The sequence below is a fragment of the Podarcis cretensis genome (genome assembly GCF_951804945.1).
Source record: "Podarcis cretensis genome assembly, chromosome: 8".
Taxonomy (NCBI): domain Eukaryota; kingdom Metazoa; phylum Chordata; class Lepidosauria; order Squamata; family Lacertidae; genus Podarcis; species Podarcis cretensis.
Window position 1 is genome coordinate 68342718 of NC_137177.1, and position 13720 is coordinate 68356437.

Sequence of the window (13720 nt, forward strand, 5' to 3'; positions counted from 1 at the left end):
TCTCCACATTTCCAGTCAGCTTGCAAGGAGTGCTCAAGGCGCCTGTGTTTCCTCCACAGAACAACCCTGAGGAAAAATAGAGGAATGGAACTGGGGGGGGGGGGTGTCACTTCAGCCTTACAGTGGTACCTCGGGTTACATATGCTTCAGGTTACATACGCTTCAGGTTACAGACTCTGCTAACCCAGAAATAGTACCTCAGGTTAAGAACTTTGCTTCAGGATGAGAACAGAAATCGTGCGGCAGCAGCAGTGGGAGGCCCCATTAGCTAAAGTGGTACCTCAGGTTAAGAACAGTTTCAGGTTAAGAACGGACCTCCGGAACGAATGAAGTACTTAACCTGAGGGACCACTGTATTTGCAATTGCCGTGAGACATTATCACCAAGAACAGAAATAACATGATTCTTGCTATTTCGGGAGCAAAACTCCAAACATCTACCAAGCTTTGGGCAGGGGAAAAACAAAGCTCAGTGGTTAGAGCACTCTTTTTCCATGCAGAGCACCCCAGGTTCAGTTCCCAGCATCTCCAGGTAAAGGCTTGGAGAGATCCCCACTTGGAACTTGGGAGAGCTGCTGCCAGTCAGTGTAGACAATACTGAATTAGATGGAGCATTGTACCAACTCAGCAGCTTGGTAGGGAGCTCATATGAGTTGCTTGAGCCAGGAGAGTAAGGAAAAACAGATAAAGAAGTCAAACATTCATTGCCAGCTGGCCCCATCACCTCCCTGCCGGGAGTGAGTTGCCTTGCCATGTGGCCCGAATTAGAAAAGAAGTCATTTGCCATGACCACTCAAATTTGATGTTGTACCCCATTTCCACCCCTCTCCCTTCAGTGGATCTTTCTGGAAAAGCAATTGCTACAGGAAGTAGCTAAAAATAGACAGTCGTTTGCCTCTAGGTGTAATATTGCTTTCTGACCTCATCACCTCCCCCTCCCCAGCCGAATACAATGCATATAGAAAAGAGAGCGGGGGAAACATACTTTTCTGCGCACAAAGATTGCAAAGCAGTTATTATCATGCTTTGCCTCCGTCACAGACCTATGCCTGTACACACACACACACACACACACACACACAATTCTTCTGCACTTCCAGTTTCTTCAATAATGACTCGCTAAGGTTCTCTCCTCTCCAGAGATCTCGCCACATAAAAAATAGAAGATGTCACCCCCAGGTTCTGCATTCCGCCCCCACACAAAGAAGACGCACAATCCCATCCCAGGCAAACATGTCTTGAGACAGCCGAAAGGGAGAAGGAGATTTTATTTATTTTTTTAAAAGGCAATCCAAATTCACCAGTAAAATATAAGTCTTAAGCAGCTGCCGTACCAGAATATTCCCTCGACCCATTAAGCTCGATATTGGCCGCATAAGAGCTGAGGACCCTTGTACACTCCAGATGTTACTGGACTTCACCTTCCATCAGCAAACAGACAGCATGATCAACTTTCAGGAATGATGGAGTTGGGATTCAGCAACATCTGGAAGGTATCAGATTGAGAAAGGATGGCAGTCGCCTGACTCTACAGGGTGTCAAGCAGGAATCTTCCCTAGTTATAACCCGATATTTATGCTAAGGATTGAAGTGGGGTCTTTGTGGGTGCAAGGGAACATCCCAAGCAGTGCATTAGCCCTGTAGAGCTCAGTGTGGCCCTACACCAATTGGGAGGAGGTCTCCAATGTTTCAGGCATGAGTCTTTAAGAACATACGCAGAGTGATTTAGCCTGATTCAACTAGAAGGCCTATCTAGTTCAGCATTCTCTTCTCACAGTGATCAGGCCTATGAGCAGAACGTAAGAAGAGACTGCTGGATCAGGCCAGTGGTCCATCTAGTCTGGCCTCCTATCCTTGCAGATGCCTGTGGGATACCTGCAAACAGGACCTGAGCCCTCTGTGGCTTCTAGCGCCTGGTAATTCAAAAGCATTATTGCCTCCAACCATAGGCAGAGAGCATTGCCATCAGGGCTAGTAGCTTTATCTTCCAAAAATTTGTCCAATCCTCTTTGAAAGCCATCCAAACTGGCCGCCATCCCTCCCTCCTGTGGCAGTGAGTTCCATAGTTTAACCACTTGCTGCATAAAGAAGTACTTTTGTCTCTCCCGAATCCTTCTGCCTCATTGGATGGCCACCCGTTCTGGTGTGGTTGAGAAAGGGAGGGAACTTTTTCTCTGTCCGCGTTCTTTATACCATGCATAACTTTACACACGTCTATCATAGAATTGTAGAGTCGGAAAGGGACCCTGAGGATCATCTAGTCCAACCCTCTGCAATGCAGCTGTCCCATACAGGGATCGAACCTGCAACCTTGGCAATATCCGAGACCTTCCATGTGCAGAGCTTGCCCTCTGCAACTGAGCACTGAGCCCTCCCCAGCAGCAAAATGTGGGCAGAAATCATATATTCCATTTCCGAGTCTCAAAGGCAGATTTCTCCCCAGAACAGAACCAAACCTTTGCTGATTTTTAAACTCTCAGTTTGAAAATCCAACCAAGTCATGCTCACAGCAGATCCACTGAAACTAATAGTCTTTACTAGGGCTTCATCTGCATATATATTTAGAGTGTCGTGCCACTTTAAGGCTTGCCCCCAAAGAATCCTGGGAACTGTAGTTTAAGGATCCCGAGTGTTGTTAGGAGATCCCATTCTCCTCCGCAGAGCTACTATTTCTGGAGTGGTTTAACAATCTTCAGGGAATTATGGGAATTATAGCTCTGGGAAGGGAATAGGGGTCTCCTAAATACTCTCGGCACCCTTAGCAAACTACAGTTCCCAGAATTATCCGGAGGAAGCCATAGCAGTTTAAAGTGGTATCATAGTGCTTCAATGCCTGGTGTGAAACCTACCAGTTTCAATGGGTTGTAGCCAATGGCAGTCCTACTCAGAGTAGCCCCATTGATCTGGATGGACATGACTAACGTAGGTTGGTTACCGGTAATTTCAGTGCATCTCCTCTGAGTAAGGCTTAGTTGGCTTCCAACCCCTGACAACTCACTTCCAGAGGCCCGCCCAGTTTTTCCTCATCCACATTTCAGCTTTCCAAATCGACCAAAATGTGAGCAAGCCCCAGTCAATGTATTAGGAACTGCCTAGTTCTCTTGTGCTTTATTGTTGCTACGGAGTTCTAGATACAGTGTTTTCAGTTCCTTCATGTCTTTCCTGCCTTCTTTGTATCATTGATAGACATGTGCACACATCGATAAAAACCTGCGGAATCCAGATTCTTCTTTTTCTGGGTAGTCTCTGACACGCAGCAAACTAAAGAATCAACATATGCAGCAAAAAGGATCAGGGAATCCATTGGGACCAGGTGAGAAGCTGCTGCAAGGGAGGGAGGCAAGTGCTGAATTTAGCCCATGATGGGTCATTAGTTGCCTATGTTTACCTTTCCACTGTGTGAATTCAAAACAATGGGGACTAGAAACCCAGTTTGTTTTTTAAAGAGGGTTTCGGGAATTCAGCAGATTCTCTGCTTTGAGCAAAGGCTAGCCAGATATTCTCTCTCTCTCTCTCTCTCTCTCTCTCTCTCTCTCTCTCTCTCACACACACACACACACACACACACACACTACTTAATTTACCTCTTCAAAAATGTGGGGAACCTAAGTGGGTTGGACCCTTACTCAAAGGAGAGAAGCTGTGTTTTCTGGACACACAAAATTGGATATTTTGGCGGCAGAGAACCCTGGCCCCAGAAAGCTGGTGAAAAAGAAATGCAATGGAATTGGAAATCCAAGTTTAAACCTCACTTCCACTCCTACAGCCCCAATATAAGTTGGTTGGAGGGGAAATGATTGCTTCCAAGAGTGTTCCTCATTTGGTCTCCTAACTCAATACAGATTCCCAAAATCAGATGCCCAGTATGATGTCACACATACCCCTCACCAGGGGTGGGGAGGAAGGAAGCATGCAAAAACATGTACAAATCCAAAGGGTGAGCACTCTTTACATATAAATAAATATCTATGCTGAGGTGTACATACACAGAGAGATTTTGCTCCCCCTGCCCAGCTTGAGACATTTCCCCCCTTTGCCACTTCAAACAAGAACCATCAAGCCACCCTGATCCCAGAGGTGGGGTGCTGGGTGTCCGGCGGTTGCTCAACAGGTTGGCACAGGTTGAGCAGGGAGCGAGAAGCCTCAGAGGGTCCGCAGAAGAATAAAAATGACTGGAACAGATGGGTTGGTTTGGTCCAAACCAGGCCATAAGACATCAGTTAGGTAGAATCGGCACATCAACAATGTTCATCCCCTGGCAAGGACTAACCATTCTGCCATGTGCCGTCTATCAACCTTGAATGTACCAAGTGCAGCCCGATGAGGGAACAAAGCAACAGAGGAAACAACATGTTCCCGACGCCCACTCCCTCAAATCCATCACCGGGGAGGAGAGTCTGCAAAATAAACCCATGCCCGCAGGATCCTTAACAAGGCAGGCAAGACGACTCTTTGGGGGGCTCCTAGGACGGCAAGTCCTCCCGGTGGAGGGGCCCCCTCAAAGTGCAGACCCTCAGCTCGTGGGCTAAAGTCAGCACCTCGGGCCTCTCCCTGCTTTTGACCGTCTTGCGGCCCCGAGTGGTGTCAGCGTTGTGGCAGAGGGCCGTGCCGTCAGTCGTGCCGACGGCCAAGGTGGTGCAAATGGACAGTCGGACGCCTATAGCGCCGGTGGCAGCCCCAGCGGCAGCGCTGGCGCAGCTGCTCAGGTTGGCGCCGGTCCTGCCGTTTGCAGAGCTGGCTACGCAGCCGCAGGGGGTGCCCGAGGCCCCTTCCTCCCTGTCCGCTTTCTCCTCTTCCTCCTCCTCCTCCTCCTGGATGGCGCTCAGCCTAGGGGCGCTGCGTCCCCTGTCTGCTGGAGGCCTGTAGGGGCACTTGCAGTTGAGGAGTTTGCGTAGGGGCACCAGGGGGATGATGGCTTCGCCCAGGAGTTGCTGCTGGATGTGGCGCGAATCGTTTTGCCTCTTGAGCCGCTTGAACTCATTGAAGGCCGAGTGGGACGTCTGGTAGAGCAAAAGTGCCATGGAGTGGGCCTTCTCAGCCTTGGAGAGCAGGACAGCGTGGCACCGCAAGACCACTGCTTTGTTCTTGACCTGGTGCCGGTAGACCCAGGCGAAGACCTTGGGGTGCCGCCCATCGGCCACGCAGTAGGTGATGCGGTGCAGCAGGTAGGCATGGCTCGGCCGCCGGAGCCCCTTCTCGCAGGGGCTCATGCGGATGCCGTGGGGGCCGAGGGTCAACTTCATCTTGGTGCTGCGGCTCCCAAATTCGCTCTTGGCCCAGATCTTCTCTACCGCCTCTTCGGTGCAGCCCTCGCCTTTCGCCTGCAGGGTGACGGCGTTGCCCAGGTACCAGGCAGTGTAGGTGGGGTCTTCCTTGTTCAGCTCCACTTTCTGGCGCTTGCTGCGGAAGACGCTGCCCAGCCGCTCCAGGGGGCACTCGGGCCACAGGTCCGGGCAGGAGCGAACAAAGTTGGACAGCAAAGAGGCGTAGCTCAAGCCGGGACCCAAACTCTTGCTCTTGCTTTTGCCCTCATTCTCCTCCACCAGGACAAACTTGCTCCGGCGCCAGGGCAGCATGGCAGCCATGGTGGGCAGCGGAGAGGTCCCAACCCAGGCACGCTACCCTTTACCTAGGGGCAAGGCTTCTCTTGCAGCTGCGGGGCAGGGCGGGTACACATCCCAGGAAGAATCAGCCTAGGTGGATGCTGGCTAACGCAAGAACCAGCGTGGCACAGTGGTTGGGACGTTGAGCTAGCACCTGCAAGACCAGGGTTCGAATCCCTGCTCAGCCATGGAGCTTGCTGGGTGACCTTGGGAGCAAAGCCTTATCTACCTCACAGGGTTGTTGTGGGGATTTACTGAGGAGGAAGGAGGCGTCTTGAGATCCTTGGAGGGAATGGTGGTGTAAATGCCATATATCAGTATAGCAATACTATGCCTGATCTCGGCCAGCCTCCCTGGTGCCCTGCTCCTAGCTAGAAAGGGGGCGCTTTGTTTTCATCTTTGGGGGCTAGAGTTCAATTCTCCCCTCTTAGGAGCAAAGCCCTTGCCGGATCCTATACTCCCAGTGCTCCTCGGCATGTGTGAATGCCAAAGACGTGTCCACCCCCACTCCGTCTTGACCTACTCCTCCTACCCACTGTAGGGGGGCGGGGGCAGTTGTCTCTCTATGTTCGGAAGCCCCGATTTCTGCACTATTTAAAGAGGCAGCTGGTGTGTTATTGAAGCGGGGCGGGGGGGGGGGCGGAGATGAAATATTCCTTTTCTGTCTCCCTGCCTGCTGATCTCCCTTTCCCAGCCCGGAGATCCCTCCAGGACTCACCCACCGGGCGCCGGGCTGGGGTTCCCCCACCCCGCGACGGGAGCCCTGGCCCCAATTCCCCGTCTCCGTCTTGCCTCGGAGCCAGCTCCCGATTCGGATCAGCCTTTCTGCCTGCGAGAAGCCGCGATCGAAGGAGGGGAAGCAGAGGCGGCGGCGGCGGAGTCCCTGCGCGCTGCTCCGCCTCCCTCTCCGGTCGCGCGCAAAGCGCTGCGTGCGCGATCCGAGCGCTCTCCCGGGCCGCCCGCCTTCCCGTCTCCCTACACGTGTAGGCGCGCGCACGTGTGAAAGGAGTGCGTCTCAGAGCAGACGCGCGTGGCGTCGGTCCTCCTCCGGGGGCGGGGAGGTAACTGAGAGGAAGATAAACACCTACTCACCACCCGGCCTGTCAAATTCACACGCAGGGGCTGTTGGCCTCAATAGCTCCGCGCCTCCGCCCCTTCCCTTACGCCACGCCCACCCGCGGGCGCGCGGCTCGAATCTCTTAGAATGGTAGGGGGCCAAAAGGGGTCATCTAGTCCAACCCCTTGCATGGCAGGATCTGAAGGAAAAGGTAAAAGCCAGAACGCGCTGGGGACCCAAGGATGCTTTGTGTTGTGTGGGGAATGGTCCATCGCTCCCATCTTCTGCCTTGGTATGGCATCCACGCCACGAGTGTCAGGCCTGTTTTCCGATGTGGTTGGACTTTCAGTTCTCATTAGCCCCAGCAGCCAGCATGCCCAGTGGTCAGGGATGATGGGAGAGGATGTTGCTGATAGGAGCTCCAGTCCCACATCTGGAAGCCACCAGAGGTGGGGAATATCTCTGGGTCTCCAGGTGTTGCTAAATTCCAGCTCCCATCATCCTTCAGACCTGCTCCCTTGGTTCCTCATCCCCTCCCCCGCCCAGTTGACTCTGGTCTTTTTTTCGGAGTGGGGAGTGTCTAGGTCTTTTTTGTTTCACATGTTTCACCACACCCCCTTGCCGATTTGAGCAGATTTGGAAAGGTAAAGGTGGCCCGCAGTAGCCACTACCAAGACCTGGCATAGCTTCAAGGGGGTTCACCTCCATTGTTTCTGGGAGCCACTGTTCTGGTAATAACTGGTAGGAGTCAAATCCTGAGCTTTGACTCATTCAGGGATGCAACGGACAGCCTCCCCGTCCCTGCAGAGGCTGATTCAAAGGATGCTGAGATTGGAACACTGACTCGTACAGAGACCGCCAGAGATTCTGCACCTCCACTTCAAGAAGTCAGACTCACAGTACTTCTACAACCTAGGCTGCTATTGTGTACAGGGATTCCCATTGTACTCAACAGACCTTGCTTCTGAGTAGGCAGGCATAAACTGGTGCAGCAAATGAATTGGCTTTTCACACCATGCTGACAATCATACATATGAGTGGGGGGAGGGAAAGACTCAACAGTGGGGAGGAGACATCACCTGTTGGACTTCTGCCCGCCTATTATCCCAAACTGCCCAGGATCCATGGAGAATAGGGCTCTGGGGGAAGCAATCACTGTATACATCAAAATAATAATGGATGTGCTGTTTCAAAGCAATTATGTCAAAATTTGCATTGCTATTAATAAGATGCAAAGCTCTTCACTCATCCAGGACTAAATTAGCTTGTTCTGAGCTGATGTATTTTCACCATGCGTCATGCTATTTTAAATCATGTTCAGGTTTGTAGCTATCTAACTGCAAAGGGGGCGGGGTGGCTATCTTGATTCCATCTTTTGAACACTAGGTTCCTGGTTCTCACAGGTGCTGAAATGTTATTCCTCTGAACTACTAGGCTGGTGTTCTTAAAAACAACAACACAAAACTCTGCCGTTTGGCAATAAGCACATATTCCTCTCCCCTCCTCCTCTTTCAGATATCATATGTGCAAGCAGTGATCTGGACAAATAATGGGCTTGATATAAGACAGATTCCTGGGTCCCTGTATTAGGAAAATCTGCTTGCCCTTCTGCAGGAGAGGTTCAGTGGTGGAGCCCTGACTTTCCATGAAGACACCTCGCTTGACAGCAGTACATTTGAAAAGAATCTAGAGATCTTAGTAGCCCACAAGCTGAACATGTGTGATGCAGCAGCAAAGGAAACTAGTGCAATTCTAGGCTGCATCAACAGGTCTAAAGTCCAGATCAAGGCAAATCATAATTCCGCTCTATGCTGCCTTGGTCAGATGTCACCAGGAATAATTTGTCCAGTTCTGGACACTACAGTTTAAGAAAGATACCAACAAGCTGGAACATGTACAGAGGAGCTTTATGTGGAATGGTTGAGAGAGTTGGGCATGTTTAGCCTAGAGAAGAGGAGGCTGAGAGATGATAAGATAGTCATCTTCAAATATCTGAAGGCCTGCCACGGGGAAGATGGAGCAAACTTGTTTTATGCTGCTGCTCCAGAGGGTGGGACCTGATCTAATGGATTCAAATGACAAGAAAGGAGATTCCGACCAAACTTTCAGAAGAACTTCTGGCAGTAAGAGCTGTTCAACAGTGGAAGAACGGACTACCTTGCAAGGTGATGGACTCTCCTTCATCAGAGGTTTTTGAACAGAGGTTGGGTGGCCATCTGTCATGGATTCTTTAGTTTAGATTCCTGCATTGCAGGGGGTTCGACTAGATGACCCTTTGGGGTCCCTTCCAACCCTACAATTCTATGATCCTATTATGAACTCCAAGTTGGGCTGGGAACATCCCCCTAGAGATGGGAGAGCCTCAAGAACATCTTATAGGACGCTTATGAAAGCCTATGAAATGGCTATGAAAGCTGCTAAGAAATCTTACTTTGCAGCTTCCATTGCATCCGCTAGCTCTCGCCCAGCACAACTTTTTAGAATAATTAGGTCAATAACGTCCTTAGGAGGACAACCAAATTTAAGCACAAATTCGACCCACAGCTGTGAGGCATTCGCGAGTTTTTTTGCGGAGAAAGTCCTGTTGCTCCGCCGTGACCTCCCTGCCAATTTAGATACAGTGACTGAACTGGAGGCCCCTTGACTGACTTCAGGTCCAGTGTTGGACCATTTCGATCGGATACTCCCTACTGATGTGGATAGATTCCTCCAAGTTGGTAGGCCCACCACCTGCCTCCTTGATCTGTGCCCGTCTTGGCTGATTAGGGAATGTCCAGATGTTGCGCGGACCCCCCGGTTGAAATTATCAATTTGTCCCTTGACACGGGGACATTCCCAGGGGAACTGAAGGAAGCAGTGGTGTGTCCACTCTTAAAAAAAACTTCATTAGATCCCTTAGACCTATCCAATTACCGCCCAGTTTCAAATCTTCCATACCTGGGTAAGGTAATTGAGAGAGCGGTTGCTGAACAGCTTGGTAGGTTTATGGAGGAAACATCGGCATTAGATCCATTTCAGTCTGGTTTCCGTTCTGGTTTTGGGACGGAGATGGCTCTGGTTGCCCTAACAGATGATCTCCGTAGACAACTGGATCGAGGCGGGTCAGGACTGCTGATCCTTTTAGATTTGTCAGCAGCCTTTGCCATGGTCGATCATGATCTTCTGGACCACGGCCTCGCAGACGTGGGGATACACGGCATAGCCCGTAACTGGTTGTGCTCTTTTATCTCTGGTCGGGGACAGAGGGTGGCACTAGGGAGGGAAATGTCATCGCGCCACTCCTTGGTGTGTGGAGTGCCACAGGGCGCAATTCTCTCCCCGATGCTTTTTAACATCTTTATGCGCCCCCTTGCCCAGATTATACAGAGCTTTGTGCTGGGCTGTCACCAATATGCTGATGACACTCAGCTCTATCTGCTGATGGATGGCCACACCGACTCGACCCCGAACACACTGACCAGATGCTCGGAAGCTGTGGCTGGATGGTTTCGTGGGAGCCGATTGAAACTAAATCCTTTGAAGACAGAGGTCCTATGGCTAGGTCGGGATGGTATGGGGATGAGGGACCAACTGCCTTCTCTTGCGGGGGCCCAATTAGTGCCATTGCCTTCCGTTAAGAGTTTGGGTGTAATCCTTGATGCCTCCCTTTCCATGGAGGCGCAGGTTACAGCAACAGCTAAGGCGACATTTTTCCACCTTCGCCGCATCAAGCAGTTGGTCCCTTACCTTTCCTGCCCCGACTTGGCCACAGTGATCCATGCGACGGTCATCTCCAGGCTTGACTACTGTAATTCGCTCTACGCGGGGCTGCCCTTGAAGCTGTCCCAGAAACTCCAGCGGGTACAGAATGCTGCAGCGAGGCTCCTCACGGGGTCTCTGCCATGGGAGCATATTCACCCAGTGCTTTTCAAGCTGCACTGGCTCCCGGTGGAGTACAGGGTCAGATTTAAGGTGCTGCTTTTGACCTTTAAAGCCCTTCACGGCCTAGGACCCTCGTACCTAAGGGACCGCCTCTCCTGGTATGCCCCACGGAGAGCCTCAAGGTCCATAAATAACAACACCCTAGTGGTCTCTGGCCCTAAGGAAGTTAGATTGGCTTCAACCAGAGCCAGGGCCTTTTCAACTCTGGCTCCGGCTTGGTGGAACGCTCTGCCTCATGAGACCAGGGCCCTGCAGGATCTGATTTCTTTCCGCAGGGCCTGTAAGACAGAGTTGTTCCGCCTGGCCTTTGGCTTGGAGCCAATTTGATTCCCTCCCTCCCTCTCTTTTTTTTTTCTTTTTCTTTTCCTTCTCCTCCTGCGGTGAGGCTACATTTTAATATTTTAATGTTCCATTATTTTAATGTTGTATTTTATTTTTGTTTTTAAGTTGTAATCATTCATCTTGTTTTTATTATTGCTTGTAAGCCGCTCTGAGCCCGGCCTTGGCTGGGGAGGGCGGGGTATAAATAAAAAATTATTATTATTATTAGAGAGCCACAGCCAGTCATTCTGACCTAGATGGACCAATGCTTTTGACATACTGCTGGAATACATTCTGGAAAGCCACTGAAGATTGTGAAACACGGAAAGACAAGAGGGTCACCCTCAGAGCTGTGTGCAAATCACCTCGCCCTATTTGTTGGCTAAGAGTCAGCTGGGATTTGTCCAGGGAGAGGAGAAATTCTTCAGCAGTCTCTCATGAGTGAGACTCACCTTCTTCCTTCCACCCCCCACCAGGGAGTGCCAATTGAGGTTGGAGTATTTCCTGTGGTCCCTGCAAAGTCGCAACAGCAGCTGCAGTGACAGTGTTTGATAGCACAAGCCCCCATTTGGCATCCACCACAAAGATTTCTTTGCCCAAGGGCCACAACCCCATCTTCCAGGGGCCACATGCCAGTGGTGGGCAAGGGGAGAAGCAAAAGTGGACAGAAAAGCTGATGTTTAGTTTTTGCACAGCAGGCTAAGTTTTTATGGATGCCTCTCTCCATCATCTTTCCAGGCAAGCAAGAGTCATCCATAATCTGGGCTTAAGGGAGCATCCCAGCTAGGCAAAAGCACCCAAGGAGGAGGCAGCACAGGTGTGATGTACAGTTTCTTGGGCATCGTTCAGGAGTGGGTGGTAAACCATGGGTGCAACAGCAACAAAGGTGATGGAGGATATCTGGAGGGGATTCTGCAAAATTGCCCTTTTTTATCTAGAGGAAGGACTGGGAAATATAAAATCTCAATTTCTTTAAACATAAGTTTCCTGGGGGATTTTGGCTCAACTCTCACCAAAATAGCATTTTTTTCTGCTGTGAGAGCAACATAGGAACACGGGAGCTGCCTTATCCTAAGCCAGGTTCTTGGTCCATCTAGTACTGGCTCCACGGACTGGCAGGAGCTCTCTGGGGTATCAGGCAGGGGTCTCATCCAGATGCCAGGGATTAAATCTGGGACCTTTTGCATGTGCTCTAGCACCGAGCGATGGTCGTTCCTGCAGAAACCGGTGATCAGAGAACATTTTCCCCATCTCTTTAAATAGGGCTAAGTAACAAATCAAATCATGCCATTTCCCTTGCTCTAAAAAGGGTGATAAAGCAGCTTTCTTCTCAGGGATGCTGTGAAAATGAATTAATGAACATTTCCAAAGAGCTTTAGAAGAGACAGAGGCAGAAACTGAAAGAGGCTCCCCCTCCCTTTTTTTCCTTTTTTTCTTTTTGTCTCCCCCAAGAGTTGCTGATAATCTGAGCTGAATTTCCTCCAGGCCCAGGAACGAGTGTTAATGTAGCGAGTGATGGACATAAAATGTAACCTGGCTAAGCATCGGGAGGTTGCATTTGAAGTCCTCGTTGTCGTTCTGAATGTCAAAAGAAGTTGAGGTCACCCCTCAGAATGAGGAGCACAGGATTCTGGGCTGCAGAGGCAGCATGGAAACGGATCAGAAGGCTTTGCAAAGATTCCAGAAAGCAGGAATTCTCTGACAGTGCCTGTGAATTTAAGGCTCACCAAAGGACGAACAGCGCAAGCTTGAGAGTTCCATAGAACTCTTCCTCAGTATATAAAAAAGGAATCGTTCTGTGTGGACTTGGCTTGGTACCGGTGATGGTATTCTTTTATGTAAATGAGTCAATAGGGCTGTCTGGTTTGTTTAATTTAAAAAAAACACACCAGATAAATAAAACATGTTTGGTTTGGTTTTTTAAATAGTATTCTTACCCAATCTTCACAGCCCTAAAGACTCTTGCAGCCAGTTCAGACTCAGTCCTGCTTGTCTCCCTGTTTCTATGGCTAGACATTTTCCTGTTGGTTTCTGCTTCCTTCACTGTGCAGCGAAGTGCTTGTCACGAGGCAATGTTTACATTCCACAGTCAATTGCTGTTGGAGTTTCTCATGGGAAAGGAGACTGGATGTGACGTACACTGGTTTCCTGTTTTTCACTGTTCACGCAGTGTTCTCTCCGTGCTTTAGAGGAGAGAGGATGCTTTCTCTGCTCCGGCAGAGGCAAGATGTTTTTCTGTAATCTACCAGCTTTGAAGTGTAAATAAAGTAATATAGAGTATGTGGCACGTACTCCTCATCATTCCGCTGTGCTTGGGACACTGCAAATTCAACATTTCCTGGGGAGTAGGGGTAGCATAGAACACATATTAGAATATGTGTGTTGGACTAACAGTCAGCTTGGATGGTGAGTGGAGTACTGAATCTCTGCTGGAGGAGCCCACTCTGCTGTTGTTTCACCCTGAGACCCTGAGTTTAGGAAAAATAAGAAAGTTAAGTTTACTAAAGTAAATTTATACTTGATAGGAAAAATCCTAGTTCTATCTCACAAAGAGCTCTTTGTTCTCAGCATTCAAAGATATCTCCTCTCCAAAGGAGAGGAGGAAGAAGGGAATGAGGAAAGCTGCCCTGACAGCATCAGTCCAGCACCTGAGAAAAGATCAGCACAGGTTAAAGATGTCTCTGTAGCGGTTAGAGTGTCGGACTAGGACCTGGAAGCTCCAGGTTCAAATCCCCACTTGGCCATGACAGCTCACTGGGTGACCTTGGGCCTCTCAGCCTGACCTCCCTCACAGGGCTGTTGTGAGGATAAAATGGGGG

General features: G+C 50.1%; 1 protein-coding gene across 1 annotated transcript; it reads right to left on the bottom strand.

The window, feature by feature from the left end:
- Window positions 1-4052: 4052 nt before the first annotated feature.
- On the bottom strand, window positions 4053-6920 carry FAM43B (family with sequence similarity 43 member B). Its single transcript, XM_079987175.1, has one exon. It carries the CDS (start codon window positions 5582-5584, stop codon window positions 4463-4465), a length of 1122 nt encoding a protein of 373 aa, XP_079843301.1. The 5' UTR covers window positions 5585-6920; the 3' UTR covers window positions 4053-4462.
- Between the last annotated feature and the right edge of the window lie 6800 nt (window positions 6921-13720).